Source organism: Primulina eburnea, chromosome 11 (assembly GCF_022965805.1).
Source record: "Primulina eburnea isolate SZY01 chromosome 11, ASM2296580v1, whole genome shotgun sequence".
Taxonomy (NCBI): Eukaryota; Viridiplantae; Streptophyta; class Magnoliopsida; order Lamiales; family Gesneriaceae; genus Primulina; species Primulina eburnea.
Window position 1 is genome coordinate 42,192,428 of NC_133111.1, and position 19,875 is coordinate 42,212,302.

Genomic DNA, 19,875 nt, shown 5'->3' on the forward strand with positions numbered 1-19,875 from the left:
AAAATTTTCTCAAGATTCAAGAATCTTAATTGTCTTACCGTTAGAGGAGATCTCGAGAGGTAGTTCCAACATGCCTAGTGGATCATCTAATCTTGAAATGGGTTATCCCGCTATCCCGATCTTTTATCTGCTCATTTCGTATCGTATCTGAATCACACGATTGTTAGGATTATGCTTTACATATTCATTTTACATGACCAAAACAAGGCATTTTCGCGAATTAATACCTCACCAACAACGTTCATTGAACCCCATTTTGCTATCCTTGCTACCTATGAAAGGAGTCATCTTTCTTTCATTCACTAAAGAAGACACATCTGATAAATGGATGAATATCAACTGAGAGAAAGTCAACTGGCAACGACAGATAAGGGCATGTTGGTTGTCGATACTGAGGTTGAATGAATCATTCAATCAGGCAACAACAAAAGTAGAGTTTGGCACAGATTAAAGGGGAAAGCAACAAGGAATTCCAAAGTAGAAAGGAAAAAGGTAGTTCCAAACTAAGGATCCAATCTCAAGGGGTGGTAAGCTTCCGGAGGTCCAAGTATCAAGTCCCGAGAGCTTATGTTCGTCGAAAGCTACCTTTACTTTAGCAGGTTTGACATTTAAATCTCCAGTTAGCCTTTATTTTTGTTCTAGCATGAATGTCTCCAGATGAAGAAAGCTCACCACTAAGCTCATTAAAACTTAAATTTAAATTAGTAAGCTCTTTCAAGTTCTCAAAACTTGTTGGTACTCGACCAAATAATCTGCCTATATTTGATCGGTAATCTGCCTATAAAAAGTAATTGATTATTCAGTTTATTGGGAAGAAGAAAAATATGCAAGTCTCTATCCAGCTTGAAAGCTTCAGGAATGAAATATGAGGTGCGGAGGGGGCGAAGCAGCAGGGTCTGTTTAGGTGAGAAGAAAGTATTAGTTAAAGCTCGAGAAAAGCACTTAATGGCAGTTTCAAGATAAACTTACTTAAGAGGGAATAGTCCGTAGCTTGAATATGATTGTTTTTTCCACGTTTTATCTTAAATTATTTTTTCACTTTACAACAACAATTACAACTAACAATGATTGACATGCGATATCAGCATCTAATTTAATTCTCTATAAAATAAATTCATATAAAATGTACTCCGTCTTTATCTAAATTTTTATTTGATTTCTGACTAGATAGATTTTTTTCTAGTAATACTATAATACAATTATATAAATATATACTGCAAACTCATATAGCGTATTGTTAAATAGACTGCGTAGATTAAGAAAATCAAAGAAAAATAAATTTAGTAAAAAGAAGAAAAAAAAAAAAGCACAGATGGTGTTCTTCCTCACAATTGTGGTATGCATTATGATGAAATGAAACCTGAGAAATCAAATATCAATTATTTGGGGGAAAAAATAGAGAAAAATAATGGGAAGGCGATATTTGATTAACTTGGTAAATGCATTTAAATCCCGAGTTAAGTGCCCTAATAATAAATTCACACTACACTTACATACGCAGAGTTGATATACCACATCTTTATACGGAAAAAGATTGAAGTGATACACCCAAGTAATGTTACAGCAATTTAAACTACGATATTATATGCTCTGTAATTTTAGATAAGCCATGAAATTAACAGATGTGTTGTTGCCTCATCATCAAGGGAAAACGAGCTTCCTTGCGTGTACTTCGACAAAAAACTAAGACAGTTTGGCTTCCAAGCTTCTTCAATAGAAGAATTAAGTGTCTTCTTGACAGTAACATTTGGGATTAGAGCACATTGCATTCGAATTTACCACAAGTTTCTTCCATCGTGTCTCTGCACAAATGTGCTACAACAGAAAGATCAAAATATTTCTGGAATTTTCAACTGGTGAGAACAGGCCAGCATCCGTTCAAAAGTTGTTCACCACCTGATTCGTTCATTGGCTTCCAAGTTTCTTCCACAAATAAAAGGCCCTTCTAATAATCGAGTCCGCAGAAAATCCTTCTGCATAAGCACCAATCGCTTTTAAGAGGCTGGTGAATTTCTCCCCATCATCCTGTTCAAACATCATCCAAAGTAAAGATTCAAATATCGTATACATACTACTTACTAGCATCCAACTCAGATGTAGAAATCTTGACGCTCATACCGTACAATACACAGCTAAATACTACCACTTTTAATTGATATCAAATCTTGTCAGTGCTCAACAAAACAAATATGATAAACCATGGTCTTAGAATGTTGATATTACATCCCGCCCTCCCAGTCATCTTGAGATCAGTATTGTATATACAGGAAACAAGTATTCATGTCACCTTTTTATAAGAAATTTGTTAAACTAAAGAGCTTCTCAGTTCATGAGCAAATGGAAATTCCCTTGAAAAATCAACAAAAAAAATTTTCTGAAGGAAACTTGGATCTTCTTTCAGTAATGAGTTGCATTATGCTACCACAGTGGACAAAAATGTCTGAACTACAGCTTAATGAATAAGAAAGTTGTACGCTGCACTAATACAATCAGTTAGACAATGAAAGTAAACCTTCACCAAGAACACAGGATACCAGGGCAGATTTTCTTTGTCTCCCTAACCCAGCTACCATAGTTCTTTGAGATTTAAAACAGAATATCGGGGCGAAGGTAATTTCAAGTTTTCAAGCACGGGAACATAGTTAATAATTACAGCAACTTTAAAATGCAGATGCTACAGTAGAAATGTAGTTTTCTTTTTCTCTTTTGAAACAAATGTAATTCTTACTAACCTCTGGTTTAGTAAAAGTCAGATCTTTGGTTGTAAATGGAACCATGTAGAATGGAAGATCAGAACGTAACATAACCTACATGATTGACATAATGTGAAGTGCTTATTTGAGAGAAACACGGCTCACGAAGAGAGCAACTGACAAATCCATGCGAGCTTACAAGATTCTTGCTCAGAATAGCTTGCTCAGCATTTGAAATCAATGCCTGCAAATAGGAAAATAGTCTGAAAGACCACTAGGTAAAGAAATAACTCGGAGATCTAAAGAAAAGAAACAGGAAAATAAAAACAGACTGAACAGTTAACAAAAAAGTAGACTATTTAGTTGATTATCAGTCCCACTCAATTTTCTTTTTGTTTACGGTTTCATTTTATACTGATGTCAACTAGAGGAGGGGGAACAAATTTCCTACAAGAAAAGCAACTGTAAAAATCTTGGGTTCGCTGTAACTTAAAGTACAATCTTCTATCCAGATATGTGAAATGTAAAGAAACTTTGCCAACATAAACTTAAAATATGTTAAAACATGGTTCGATAGAGAAAGAAAAAGGGGATTCAAACTATGTATGCTCCGAGGACATCATGGATAAAACTGCCTCCACGAGTATATACATGCATGTCTGTGTTACGTTCACGGGTAATGGATCTAGTTATGGGGCGATTTAGGGAGAATTCACCACTCGCAAGATTGTGAGCGTGTTTCTGAGATTTACGACCGCGTCTCGCTATTTTTGATAGTTGATAATTGAGGCTCGTTGAAGAGAGAACCTCACGATCTCCGACTTGATAGAAACAACACAAAAATTGATGCCTTTATTCCCTCATAACTGATAGCTATATATACAAGGTTTTGACAATCCAAACTAAGGGATAAGAATCCCAATCAAATCCACTTGATATCATCCTAGATGATATCTCCCTAACTAATAAACAACCATATCTAATCCAAACCAACTAACTGAGATAATCTCTTATTTAAAGATTTAAAAACAAGATAACTCTAGAGTCCTATGATCTAATCTGCCACCTTGTACTTCCCATGAGTGTGTCTTCGATAAACCATATCTTTTGAGGACGTTGGGTTGGGCTCGGTATTTCCTGGAGTTGGGCTGGTCGTGACAGTCTGTGAGCAGGAAAATGCAGCAGTAGCTTATGACAATAACAGAGAGGGTATGTTTGCACTCATTTTCTGGATTCAATTTCCAGAAAATAAAACCAAACTTGGGATTATTCCTTCTCCAAAGACATTTTTTCTTTTCTAATATATCCAAAATAATCATTGTTTTAAATTTAATACTCACAACTCCATTAAAATATTTATTTTTATATTGTATTCTAAAACAATAAACTTAACTATAAAAATGCCCTATACAGAATTAAAAAATTATTAATTTATGATGAGACATGATTTGCTCTGGCACATCCTTAAATGACATGATAGCTGCAAGAGAATATCTCCTCCAAAAAATATACAGCGAACACAACATTCTCTGATATATTTTCAGGAATTATTTTCTAGAAAATGCTAAACAAGGAAAAACAAACAAACGAGACCAGAATTTGTCCAGGCTAAAGCTAGATTGTTATAATGCGAACTCATAAAATCAAAGATCTGATTGCAACTTTTAAACAATATTTACTTCATTCAGCACTGCTACAAAATACACCATTTTAGTAACAATTGAAGAAAATTACTTGGATAACAATGGACAGTTATTCAATTCAAATGACAGCCTAAACTTCATAACCCAGCTATTGCAAAAGAACAAGTGGATGGTAGCAAGAATATGTCTAAATTCAGCAATCCAGATAGTTAGAAATTTAGAAATGATAAAAATACACAGAATCATTTTGTTACGAGACCAAATTATCAAACCACAGTGGAACACAGATGAAATGACAATGATTGATTGTAATACAAGAGTTTTCAAAATACAAGCATAATCTTGATACACGGAATTGAAATGTTTCAAGGAACATAAATTTAGAAAGTTTTATTGGACAACTCAAAAGTGTCAATTAAGAAAACCAAGTGCAAACCAGTATATCATGATAATTTCACGATAACAAAGTACCTTCTTGATTCGCTCCTCGTCAACTTGTTCGACACACTGCAATAAGTTTTCCAGAGTACCTAACAACATAGAAAGGGACAAAGTCAACCTAGAAACAATCAAATCGACACCAATGGAAAATGAAAACCAAGTGAAATAATAGCTATCAAAGTAACGAGAAGAAAGAAATTGCAAGTCATCTTGGTATTAATATGAAAAGCGTAAATTAAAGTTGAGAAAAAAAACTATAAAACAAAAACCTAGTCTCATCATTTGGGTTGAGGTATTATCAGGCAGCACATTTGTTCACGGTATTCTTTTCCTCAAAACACATTATCATGATATAATCAGCGTTATAATTTTTATATTGGTGAAAAACGGTATCAACTAACAACAAATGCACAGGCACTATATAAAATGAAAACACAATAGTAACAGTTATAAGAGGGTAAAGCGATTAAACTTTTACGATGGGAAGAATTCAAATGATAGAGATACAGAACCTAGCCAATTTCTCTCTCAACAAATATCTTCAGTCCGAAAGTTAAAAAGTGCAGACTCCATGGATCACGTAATCGACTTCATTTTCTTTCTGATTGGCACAAAAAACACTCCATTTCCGGAAAAAACTCTGTCAAACTTACCTTGAAGTATATCATGCAACTCAGATATACCCATTAACGTTGAGAACAAACGGAAATTGTTGAAACAGTAATAATAAAGTTTTCTTAACATTTGTGCGTGAGGCACTTCTTGTCCTACAAATTCCCAGCAAAACTACATCCCTGCCACATTCACATGTTCACTTCAACAGTACACAATGTAATATAAATTGCTGGCACCCTTTGATTGATTGGTGTGATCTTATATATCTAACAGCCATTTCATAAAAACATTTAGCAACTGTCAGAATCGGATAAATGTTTTTCAATGAGAAACAGGTGGGTCGTTAATCATTATACTTTTATTTGTATGTTGGTTTCGAATTTCTCCATGACGATGATTATTTCTTATTTTAAGTCCAATTTCTGTCTCTTTGTTGATTCGGAGAGATAGAAGGGGAATATGTCATTATCTTCTATTAGTATTCATTTCAGATGTAATGGAAGAAGACGCTCGTTGTCATTTTTTAATTGATATGATGGAATTTGGTTAAGTGTCCATCAAGCTGAGAAGGAATTATAGGTCTTTCCAGAAGCAGCTTTACTCTCTCTTGCAATTATATGACCGATACCCCTATGATCGCACATATCAAGGTAGCTAATGCCTTCGGAACAAGTGAGACATGGCTAAGAAATAGCAATTATTTGAAAATTCATTCTAATTTTGTTTATGGTTAAATTCCATCTATGAATTGTGCCACCACTAGAGAATTATCATCCATGATTATAAAGCTATGCACAATTAGCACTTGAATACCGAGGCTTGAATGACACCACAAACAAAAAAAAATCAAAGATAACAAGAAACAAAATCTTACTTCAAATTGAACTTTTTATGGTTTCAAATATTAGGGTAAGTATCATGTTGACATACCAAATTTCGTGATTAATTGAACAGCATGAACATTTCCAATTCCTTGAACTCCTGCATATCACAAAATCAGTAAATTATGCCTTGTGATCTCAAATTGCAACTTAAAATGTTGCTACACAAAAAAGAAAAACGAGTTTAAAGCCAACATGTGGATCAAGAAACACAAGACAACTGAAAAAGTGCAATTCTCAATCTCCATTATCATGTTGATAAATTTGTTAATATGTAAACCAAAGAAAAAACAGCATTTGTGGTCCAAAACATAATCTTTCCTTCTCATCTTACATTGCCTACCAAAGAGTTTTAGAATTCTTTTAGAGTATATTTACCTGGTACATTATCAGATTTGTCTCCTACAAGTGAGATTACATCAACAAATTGCGATGGCTTCAAACCCCCATATTTTCTAGCAAAATCTTCCATCCCAAACGAGGACATCCTAGAAAGTATTTAGATGAAGTCAAAACCTAAAACAATTTATAGACCAGTGAAGGACATTAAGTTGCATAAGAAAACAAAACAGAAAACATATAACCATAAAAATCCAGTAACTGGAGTGAAATATTAACATAGTGAAAACTGAAAAGATGGAGTGCTATCACATAAAACTGCACTAACCTATAAGGTAAGGGACTTCTACCCCAAATTTACCCCTGTGAAAAATATTTTGCAAATTTACAAAAAGTAGGTGGTAGAATCCATCACTTCAGTTTATTTACAACTTGCAGTGCCTCCAGCTTAAGTGACATTTTTCAGTAAAAGCTTGCTTCTTTTGTTACATCTAGTGCATTACTGTCCAGTTTATGTTCCATCCACCTAATAATAATGGATTATATTTCGTCAAAATCAATGATATCACCGTGTCAGCTTAAACAGATCTGGATATGAGCTCGCTATTTTTCTTATGACAAGCATGGAGTCCTTAATGTTTGCATACCTAGGTTGGACTCCACCCTTCACTTAGACAAAACCTTGTAAGAACCATGTAAAATCAGATGCTATAGTTCTCCTGCACGTTGCCCAACTATATATGAAAAACCTTTCTCTCAGTTCACCTTTATTTTCTACGCATCACATATGCACAACTTAGTTAACGACCACATTAAAAAACAACTTATTTTCCACACGGTTACCAAATATTACTCTTTCTTCATGCCTTAAGCACTGTGGAATATACATCAAATCGACAAAAAATATACTTGAAAGAAGACATTAAGTTACATAACATAAAATTCATTCAAACACAACAATCAAAACACTAAAGATAAGAGTCAATCAAAGATAGTAGTCATCTAGTACACTCTGAAAGGTAGCACTCATAGCTGTAGAGTAGTTAGAGATGCTAAACCATAACAGTTTCCAACAGAAACTGAGGGCCATTGTACTCTGATCACGCATAAATAAAGAGAAAAGTTACAAATGGAAATCGAGAAGCTTGTTGCCAAAGCTAATACTAACTCCAATCCACGAGGAGCAATCCGCAACAGACGCAGTGAAGGAGATAGAATCTGAAAAAAATCTTTATCAGGGGAGACAACTCGTACCTGTAGAAATGCAGCAAAAACTAGACCCATGAATCAATAATAAGAGAATGCAAGAAAAACAATGAATCCACTGGTTCTTTGAAACATTTAGACATTGACGATTTAAAATCATTGGAAATAAAAGCGAACAAAGCCCTCCCAAACATTAGAGATGTCACACTTAAAAACCCAAAGAGGAACACTGTTAACTTAATATTGTAATGAATAATCCTTAGAAGAAAGCAAAATAATTATCCTATGTGAATCTGACTACAAAATGCCAGATGTCGCATTCAAGGCTTAGGAATTAAGAGACTAAAGCACAACAAAACAAGCCTGGTAACCTATCACCTTGTAAATACTAGTCTAGCAGCAAGAATCAAACAATCAAGGCAGCTGCCATAAATTCTCAATTAAATAACTTTTAACAATTTTCAAGATATAGAGTCAATCATCAAACTAATCAAATATTCTAGCTTCTCAGGTCGAAGGCAGCTTGAGGAATATCAAGTTCAAAGCAAGAAAAGTGTTAGAAATTGAATCTACTTCGGAAAGCTTGGATATAAGGGCTAACCTCGTTTCTAAATGACAGAAAATGAGTACTTTTGGATTACATGTGTTTATGTTCGCCTAGTCGTGGAATCATTGGTAATTAGGTGTTTTTGACTGTATTAGTGAACAAGGCTAAGGTGTAAAAGGCTTTGCTGTTGAATTTCTTGATAACACGTATGTGAGCATTTGTTTTAGATGGATGATACCATATGTTCCACAAATTTATGAAAACAATTAAAATAGAAATTTTGTTGGCATTGGCTTACCATAGAGCTTATAGTCTTCTTTACAAAAATGTTATTTAGGGGGATGTGATTGCAATAAATATTTTATTGGTTATCAACTTTTTATTAAAATATGTTTGCACTTTTGTAATTAGAATTAATCGCCTGGCTTCTTAATTAGAATGTGAAGTATCAAAGAACCCCACAGTACCTAAATTTTTGGGCAACAAAGTAAAATTCTCCAATATTGAGGGGCTCTAGTAAACTCCCTCACCACAGAATAGTTTCGCCCATTATTCGAAACAATCCCATATCCAATATAGATCTGCACAAGAAATCATAATGAAGCTTCCCAAAACATAATAAAAACTCGATTTCACATTATAATGATGGAACTGTTAAACTAAATACAAGCGTTAGTCATATTTTTCGAAGAGTGATAACTAGGACAAAATTCAGTTTTAAATTAACATTTATCTGATCGAAGGTTGTACAAATATCAAGGTTACAAAAATACCTTGAACCCAGCATCGATGCTTCTCACAGCAAGGGTCCCAATCACATCATCTGCTTCAACGCCAGGTACCTGCTTAAAGGGTAAAATTGATCTAATACTCCACAGCCCAAATGATTAAGACAATCGGGCAATATCATAGTCTTACAGGTCTTACCTCGATCACTTTAACGGACATAGACTTAATGGATGCTTTGAAGTACTGAAGTCCTTGAACTATAGTATCTGGGGTGGGAGGCCTATTATTTTTGTAAGCAGGGGTATAGGGTGTGACGAAAATTCATGCCTGCAAAAAGTATAATCAAATACTAAATACCATTGAAATTTTAAAAAAAATAGTGATATTAAACTTAAAGATGGTTGCCTACGCTCTCACAAGGAAGAAAATTAACTTGGAACTGAACCACCAGAAGAGTATATCAACGCGTGCATTAAACACGCTGGGCAGAAGGAAAAGGAAAAGAAGCCCAAATTGCAATCTCAACATACCACACTAATTAAGAAACCTACGAAAAAGGAGAATGCAGCTGCCCATCCTAACACATAAGCCTCTAGGATATTAATTTGGTTTGAATCAACAAATTGTGGCATCAAGCCAGCCCCTGCCTAACAGTAAGAAAATGGTGACCGAAAATAAGGAAAATACAAACAAACTGATTAAGAGATTTAAGGCCCAAAAGCAATGAAATCTGTTCGATGATATTGGCAACATCTCAGTGAGAATACCAAAGGTACTTTTCTTGTTATGTTTGTCTTATATAACAACTAATGTATAGTTTACAAAACATAGAACAACAACAATAACACGATTCATTATATACAAGCTTACGTTAATAATTGTTACATTTGATTTCCCTAGAAATAGACAATCCTTTCATTAGAGGCACACTCAAAACATCTCCTGAGCTTTTAAGGTTTGCCAAGACATGTGTTTCATGGTCAAGGCGCAGCTCTCACAATAGATTTATAATATAAAGTCCACCAGTACTTCACATCCTGGGGAGCCAAAACAGCCAATTACTCAAGAACAGTTTGCAGTTTTAAACCATTGCATGAAAAATTTAACAGCCAGACTGTCCTACCTCACTTACCCAACCCTAAACTACACGCAAAAGCAAGAGAATATACATCATTTCCTATCCCATAAGAACACAAACAAACCATCCAACCTTGCAGAAGAGACTTCGCATACAAGCCAACTATGAGGTGCAACATTCAGCAATAAAATAACTAGCGTGAGCCACCACACTAAGTGACACATACAAATCACCACATTGAATGACACATACAAGTCGCACTTTTAAACAGAAGAAAATAACATTCATCACTTCAATCAACTTGAGAAGGCTACTGAAACTACAAGTTGATTTTAGTGGAGCGTGGAAACCAAATATCGTAAAATGTTTTAGGTTGACATTGATCACGAATGTATCCACTCTGACAAGATAAAAACAAAGGTTAGTTCAACAAAATTAGGAATGCAATTCCCAGACACCTCAAAAATATTCATCAGCAGGTGGAAATTAGGAAAACCGTAGTTAATTTCCCTTGATAAGCTTTTATTTGTTTCTCTGCTTTCAATAAGGATAATTCAATATAATTCGGGTATAAATCAGGTAGGAGTTTCATGATTCTTGATTCTAGGAAATCTTCCATTATTATAGAATAATTTTGGGTCTTAAGTCTAGGGAGAACTTTCCATTATTGTTGGTCGGAATTTCTGTGTAAATGCAAGTAAATTATGGTGAATAAAATATATCAACAAAGTTCCTGCAAAAGTATATTAAGAGATAGAAGGGTTCTCTCTTTAACGAGCCCTTACCACAATCATCACAATCATCGTGATAGGGAAAAAGGGTGACAAATCCTCTAAAGGGATCGAGGACCTAAACGATAAACCTGTTAATCGTCCCATAACCCGATAATATCCCTGGGCCATAACAAAGTCCTTAGATACTGAAAATGTCATTAGCTTGTGAATTGGTACGAAAAGAAGAACCATTAGAAAAATGTACTTATTTGTATTTATTTGGTTGAGGGTTCACAAAATGCACTTGTTTGATTGCATAACCTTCTAATATTTTAAGAGTTGAATAAGAAATTACTTTCAACCAAATTCTTATGCCATTGAAAAATCATATGATATATGACCACTACTAGTGAATTTAAAATCTTAAATGTGATCCCTCAAATTTAAGCTGAAACATACATGAGTTGAACACAAAATTCAAATAGAATACCTTTGGCAAATAAACTTTGTTTTGATGAAGCAGAAGCATGACCATATGGAACTCCTGTAAAGAAAAAATTTGTCTAATCAAAATATTTTTTAATGTTCATATCCATGCTAATCAAATCTTAAGAGTATTCCAACAAATTTTAAAATTATTTTCCTAAATCTATCTAAATAGAATCAGTTCCCAACCACAACCAACACCACCACTGCCACCCTGAGTCCAATTAAAATGAGAATCCAAGGGCAAATATGCAATAGAAAACTCAACCCAAGATTTTCAAAAACTGAAGCTTAAACAGAACGAATTAAACCAATTTGAGTTATACAGCAAATAAACAGTCAAGCTACATCAGATAAGAAGCTAATTCCTATCCTTGTAAATTCTTCTGTATTAGCTATGAAGCAAACAAATGTCTTAACCATGTAAAAGGTGTCCGATCTCATTTTATGCACAATTTCACTACAAGATATGATTAAAAAAGGAAAACCTAAAACATCTTCCTGCAGACTAACTACATACTACACTGATCTTAAAGCTAGTTAAAACAATACACAGAAGTTTGCTCAAACTCCTGAAACAATCCACATGCACAAGTTTACGACGTGATTGACACCCCAATTGGAACAAATTAAACTCACATACAATATAATTTTTACAAGGGCGAGAGTATTTCAACTTTAGCAACCTATTAGGTGTCCAAAACAATAAAACTTAAGCTGCAAATCAACAATAAAACAATTCATCGAGATAAGTAGGTCACTCGACCAATATAGACTTGGAATTCGCCGAAGGTAAAGTTTTCACCATTGCAGCTAATGAAGATCTTCAATCCTCTTCCAACATCCGTAAAAAAAAAACCTAACAAACAAACTTGGCTATATGTTTGGACTATAAAACAATAAAATTTAAGCTGCAAATCTACTATAAAACAATTAATCGAGATAAGTAGATCACTCAACCAATATAGACTTCGAATTTCACCGAAGATAAAGCTTTCAACATTGCATCTAATGAACATTGAACGTCTTCAATCCTCTTTCCAACTTCCGTAAAAAAAACTAACAAACAAACAAACTTAGCTATAAGCCAAACCATCACCTTCACATGAGGATCAATAGAATCTTTCATACTGATTTAAACATCAAGCTTCATCTTTTTAACAATCAGAAGGTGAGTGAGAATCAATATGGATAGTTGCCTTTTTGCTCTCATAAAGAGGGCCTTCTCATTTAAATTTGTTCGGACTACCTACCCACCTTTCCAAAATCTTGAAAAGGTAACAAATCCTAGTGTATAGTTAAGGTCGTTAACTAAAGCTTCATACCCCTGGTTTAGATAAGAAAAGAAATGCATGAAGAATGATTTGTGTAAGAACTGGCAATACATGGAGAAGACAAACAAGCCTCAATAGAGTATTTCAAATTTGATATCTGCAACACTAATAGGAATATAACACATTCAACCCTGAATAAAATGCAAGTACAAAAGGTATGAACCAAATCAAAGAAACCCCACTCAATAGAGAAAAAAGATAGGAAAATGATAAATCTTACCATCATGGTCAAACACCACCTGCACAGAAAAGTGACAAAAGCAAAACAAAGAAAAAGAACTCATATTAGCACAATATAGAATGTTAAGCATGTGAAGGAAATATAGGAGGCAGCACAAGGAATTAAAAAATGCACATTTAGTTAATATCATTCAAATAAAAAATAGGACACGATATATCTCGTGCACAAAACCAATATATCGGTTAGTGTACTTTTAATTAAGGCATCTGTTTATATGAATCTTAATGAGCATTTTAGTAACGTATGCAGCAAAAAAAATCTAGTATATTGTACAATTGAAAAGGTTTATCCTCGAAATTATTTTAGGATCAGAAATAGAATCTCAAAGAAAAATTTAAAAAAATATATAAGTATCAGCTAAACTTCAAAGTCTAAATAGGAGACAACTGACAAGTACCAATAGAAAGTACGAGGACAACAAGTCAAAAATGGTTTCCTCTCGACATCAAATGTTAGTTTGGTATATCCCCTTGTCAAATTATTGGTACCATTAAATGAAACATCAAAGTAAATTATACTTGCCCCATCATGTTGAAATGCATATGCATACGCAGTTATTCAATCCATCAGTCAGCAAACATTTATACAATTGTGAAATATCTTAGATACTTGCATCTTATAAGCTGAATGCTAAAAACCTAAGTCCATAATTTATCAGTCCAAACGTGCATTATAGATGGACATAATCAATGGCAATCAATCCCTCTGCATATATACCTTCTTACATAGAAGCGACAATTTATGGATGAAAATCATTTAATGTCCCTTTGCTCTACATGGCCACAGAACTGCAATTCACCAATTTAATGTAAAATCAGTTTATTGGTTTCCTCCACGAATGGAGACATTATGAATTCTAATTTGGGGGCATAACCAGTTACTTGAATCCAAAATTGCAATCAATGTTCTGTGGAAACCAATAGGTCAACATTGATCTACCCTCTTCAGCTTTTCATTCATGGGGTGATTTCGGATCTTCATTCAATTCAAATTCAACTCAATTATCCATGAAATTAACAGCACTGACTAAACCAACGAGCCTTCAATGATGAATTCCTTCAGAAGCTTCGTAGCATTTTGGACAGAAGAAAATACGCATCTAGAAAAAAAACTTGGAGCAAAACTCAGTCTATCAATGAGGTTCATTATATTGTGTCAAGCATTTGCTCAATGAGTTCGGGTGCAAAATTTTTGTTGAATGTCATGTTTGATACTGAATCTGCTTGTGTACATTTTAAGATGAATACTAAACCGCTTGACAAGTTGCTTATTTTATGCATTCCAGTAATTTAAAGCCTTCTCCTCATGTGATATTATAGTGCATACCATAAGACATAATCACATTCTTGCTTTAGATATAGCAAGTTCTTCACGGATTCTACCTTAACAAATACTGTCTAGAGTCGCATCCAAATTTATTTCCACCAATATTTTTTACTAAAAAATGATATGTCTAAAGATAATGTGCTCCATCGGGAACAATAATGCAGACATAGTTTATGTTTTTTTTCATCATTAAACTGAGAAGATGGGTGGAACGGTAATCTTATCAGACTAAGCTGATCAACAATATGTGTCTCTTAGATAACCCATGGATCACCTTCGAATCACGTGAAAGGAAATACAACTAGTGCTAAGGATGGTAATACACAGAGCTTCAATTGCATTATCAAAATTAACAAGTTAAACCGAAAGATTATGCTCAAGATTGATTTATTAGACAAAAATAGTCCCCATCAAGAAGGAAGAAAAGATATACCGCCACATGTGAAGGGATGAACTCTAGGACATCAAATATCTGCAACAAGAAAATGAAGTAATTATAATAGTGCGAAGATCAAAAAGTATAACACGCAGAAGTAGAAGGATATAAACAAGTATAAGAAGCCTGATTCTAACGAGACTAAAATTGATTGTTCAAGAAATCATCATAGGTATTGGTGTCAATACAATGTTGAACATGACAATTAAACTCAATTTTGGCATGGACATAGTGTAGCGTGCAGGGAAAAAAATCCGCATAGACCATCATAGATATTTTTTTCAACATGAAACATATATAGCATCAGCATTTAAATCAGAGAAGAAAAGGAAGTATTGGCGGATGTAATTAATGAATGGCATTGTCCATCCAGTAAGAACTTCAAATGTAAACTGTGTACTGCTGCAGCAGTCATGGGAATACTACAGGGGTGGACAATGCATGCTCACACTTAGCAAGTAACAAATTAGATAGCTTGTTACTATTGTTTAAGCATGTGCCAACAAACATTCACATGAGATAATGAAGTAGAAAGTATGAGGACAAAAAGTCAACAAGCTTTCATGTAATATATACCCTGAAAGAAATTTAACTAAACACTCAGATGCAAGTCTTGGAAAAAGGGAACTGAAAATAAGAGAGCATAATTATATCTTCTTTTTTCAGCAATAAATTTATATTCAAAAAATATAAAATCCATAGTGTGTTGACTTGAGTAAAATTCAAACAGCAGTTTGCAGGAGGAACCTGTTATCTTTCATAGGCATCTCACAGCCTCACCTAACATAAGATGTGGAGGTAATCAAATGACAAAAGGAAAAAGAGAAGCAATGATATTTAACTCACTACGAAGAGTGAATGTATGTCTAGTAATATAAATCTAATGTACACGAGAAAAGAGAAAAACCATAATATCAAAAAAAATTAAAACTAACGAGAGATATAAAACTTACAAGAGATAAGGCACTGAAAATAGTTAGAACCCAATCTCCATTACCATCAGCATGCGAAAGATGACCATGGTGCAACCTTGCTGCCAATGAATCGAGAAGATGAGTCAATTATTGCAGAAGAATTTTATTCAGGCATAAAGAAAATACATGCAACTTTTAACATGAATGAACCTGCAAAGAAACCACGTATAATTTATCATAGATATCTTGAACCGATGGAGGAAAGCCGCTATTTATGTCTAAAAATTAATATATTTCTCAGACACTGAAAATGAGAGCCAGCAAACAAACACTATAAAAGAATGTGGACACCTTGCTCTGAGCACGAGGTATACTCCAACGACGTATGTATATATCCAGCCCATATATGCAAACTCAAGTTATCAAGAAAACAAATTTGCCCAAATACCATGATGTGAGAGAATAACAAGAATAAAATTCAAATAAGGCATTTATAAGTTATCATATATTCAAAATGGTCTAACCCACCAATAAGCTTGTAATATGCTCTATAAATGATTGATGTCCCATCAATAAGCATCACCCTGCCATTTGATGCACTGATGCTTGCTGATTCATCTTCACGTATGACAGAATCAAAAACTGCACCTTGGCCAAGAGTTTGTGCAGTTTCAACAGATGAACTGATACTACTGGAAAAAACTTGATTTGGACAATGAAAACCTTTAGTCGAATCCTGATTCACAAACAAAATGACAGTCAAAGCTATAGAGACTAAAAGGAACGGATCAACATGTGCTTCGCAATACCAGTAATGAGATTTTTACCTTTTTAAACAAAATAACGGAAGAGCAATATCTTCTAGGGTATCTCAAAGTAAACAAATTCTTACAAACCCTTGACACAGTGAACTCTTCTTCTTCCCACACCCATAAAATGTTTTCCAAACTGAATGAACTTGGAATGGAGACCGATAGCATGCCATGAAATCATGCCAAGTTTTTCCTCTCAATATTACAGATTTCAACTTTCTATATCAAGCAAAGAATAATTAGTATCCAAAAAAAATATAGGCAAAATGACCAGAAATTCAACATTTGTCACTTGTTAGCTTAAAAATTGAACGCTAGATGGAACTCATCAAAATTTTCTTTCAAATTTATGCTATTGACTGGAGTCTGGAGGAACAGCTTGACGGCCAGTCATATTTGTTATTGTTTTAGCTATATATCGCTGATGCCAAAAGATTGTCACATCAATCATATGAACTCAGTAAAATAAATATTGACACGACATTATATGAAAATTAGTAAATGTCATATAATAAATAAACGCCATCACCACAGTCCTTTCACACATTTACACTCAACTGATGCAGTCATCCTTTATCTACACTTAATTATCGGTCATTCCACCTTTATTCATCCAGCCCACCCTCACTCAATCCTCTCCTCATTGCACATGGATACTGGAAGGTAACCTTCCATTTCTCTGCCCATCTACCACACTAATCCGAATAACCACGATCGACGCCATTCAAAAATACCAGGTTCAAAATGAACATAAAATTGCAGCGTATTAATTCGATTCACAGACTCTAATTAAAAAACAATCCAATTCCCGAGTGAAGCGAAACATTCCTCCCCAGATTGTTTGCATATCAGTTTACGAACAACGGTGAATCATTGGCACACAAGGATCACAAGGTTAGTAGTATTTACGAATAGCGCATAACAAATACCCAACCCTTCAAAGTAGCTAAGAACATTAGGGTTAACTTAAGCGTGTGTGTGAAAAAAATAATACACCTGCAAAATTGTTGAGTTTAAACAAGCAGGAGAGAGGGCTGCTGCAAGTCGTAATGAAGTGACCTAGCGAGGGCCGAGAGGTGAGACCGCAAGGAGGAGGGAGAGTTAGCACTTAGCCGGTTAGGAAATTAGGGATTCTATTCCCCAATAAAAATGTAATACATATAATCTATATTATCAGTATCATATGTTACAATGTTATAACGAGGATACCTTATAGGTCATTTTAAAATTGCAATTACTCTTGTAAAAAAATTGCAATTACTACTTGAGTGGGTCTCATGTGAGACCGTCTCACGGATTTTAATCTGTGATCAACCATTCCCATATTCACAATAAAAAGTAATACTCAAGTAATACTTTTTCGTGGATGACCCAAATAAAAGATATGTCTCACAAATAAGATCAGTGATAACTTCTCACACAAGTTTTTGGCTTACTATTTTTATTTTTAATTATTTTATAATTATTTATTTGATAAATTATCTAATAAAAATGAAAATTGTTCACGAAAGTAGACGATATATTTTTCTAATTAATTAAATAAATATTTTTAGAAAAGTAACGGAAGAAAAATATTTAAGGAGAAAAGAAGCCGGAAGTCCCATAAAACAAAGAAAAATACAATAAGAAAGAACAATAATAATGTGAAATTCCAAATTCTCGTCTAAAATCGGGTAGCAACTTTTCTACCCGAACCTGAAAATAAAATTTGAACTACCCGACTTTGGGTACCGAAAAAATTCGGTTAGTATTGGGTACCCGAAATTAGTGCAAAAAATTCGGCTTTCTCCATTCGTAAAAAAACAATGTTTTTCAACCTATCTTCGCAAACAACATATATATAAAAGCAAAATATTAAATTCAAATATAATTTTGTAACAAAAAGCTATAACCTACCAAATACAGCAGATTCTGTAATCAAAGAAACACATAAAAAATAGAATGAGGCGGCAGGGAAAAGACCTTGAGTCCTTGACTGAAAGAACGGCGCCGTAGAATGAGAAAGAACGAGAACGAGAGCGAGAGCGAGGGCCGCAATGCTTCAGCCTTCAGCACACTGTACACACGGCATATCCCTTCACGGAATCGGCTACTTGCGTACTGGGACAGTGTCAAAGCGATGAGTGGACCGAGAGCTAGAGGCGCCGAGAAAACCCTACCATGAGAGGGCTGCTGCAAATCGTAGTGGAGTGACCTAGCGATGGCCGAGAGGTGAAACCGCGAGAGGGAGGGAGGTTTAGCCGGTGAGGAAATTAGGGATTCTATTCCTAATAAAAAATTAAATACATGTGTCTATATTATATTATCAATATGTTACAAAGAGGAGATTAAGGTCGTAATTTACATTTTTATTTTTAGTTAATTTATAATTATTTATTTGACTACTTATCCAATAAAAATAAACAATTGTTGACGAAAATGGACAGTATATATTTTTAATTAATTAACCATATATTTTAAGATAATTATCTAAAGAAAAAAATATAATTAAAAAAAGAAGATATAATGCCCTGAAACAAATAAACTCATAAATAAGGCAACTTGAGACGAAAATGAAAGTTTAAAAATAATTTATAATATTTTATAATAAATTTATATAACAATTTGAGTTAAACATTTTCGCAAACGAGATAAAATGTTATATCATGATAGTTGTCTCTTTAATCTGTATAAGTCATCTCTAGATTCATGCGGTTTTGGATAGAAGAAAAAGCCTCGAGGACGCTGTTTGGTGATTGTGATATCTTTATCTCATATTTTTAAAAAGAATTAAAGTTTAAAAATACTTTATAAGGATTTACAATAAATTTATCAAGTGACGATGAATACAAAATAGTTTCTATAGAGATTTATTGTATAATTGCGCAAGTGCGAGTATGAACCCGAGGCCAAGACGCGGCAACTATCACCCATTGTAGGTCAAATGACCAGTGGACCACTCTCACCAAAACACACCACTAAAGTAACAATCTAGCCTGCCTGTTTTTCATGGCGAAACATGCTAGTCCGACGGGCCATATCTATTTTTATGGCTTGAAGACATATCTATCACAAGAACTACCAATAAGGCACATAAATTGTGTGTGAAAAGTATATGAAACACATTATAGAAGACATATTTGAAAAAAAAATAAATCTAAGAACGTGATTAGCTACTTGTTTAAAAAAAAAAGCTACTGAACTTACTTTCACACAATTGTTGTTTTATATTTTTTAGATGTTTTATTAATTTTTTGCTCTTCTTATATCGGTTTTTTAAAAAATAATTAATAAAATCATTGGCATTTTAGGATATGCTCTTAAAATATCAAAATTTTAATAATTAAATTCTATCACTATTAATTAAATAAATAGACCCTGGAGAAATTAATTTTAATTTATTTGATTAAGTTTTTCTGTTTGCTTAAAATAACCTCATTACTCTAAAGTTACCTCTTAGTT

General features: G+C 33.9%; 1 protein-coding gene across 1 annotated transcript; it reads right to left on the bottom strand.

Annotated features, from left to right (window-relative positions):
• Window positions 1–1,402: 1,402 nt before the first annotated feature.
• On the bottom strand, window positions 1,403–18,712 carry LOC140806255 (uncharacterized). The gene is given in 17 exon segments (XM_073162803.1): window positions 1,403–2,025; window positions 2,733–2,807; window positions 2,893–2,937; window positions 4,808–4,866; window positions 6,323–6,373; window positions 6,652–6,761; window positions 7,781–7,866; window positions 9,139–9,207; window positions 9,293–9,394; window positions 9,396–9,421; window positions 11,376–11,429; window positions 12,926–12,944; window positions 14,706–14,744; window positions 15,662–15,741; window positions 16,151–16,358; window positions 16,450–16,653; window positions 18,397–18,712. Coding segments are annotated over 16 exon segments (1,296 nt in total). The 5' UTR covers window positions 16,603–16,653; window positions 18,397–18,712; the 3' UTR covers window positions 1,403–1,905.
• Between the last annotated feature and the right edge of the window lie 1,163 nt (window positions 18,713–19,875).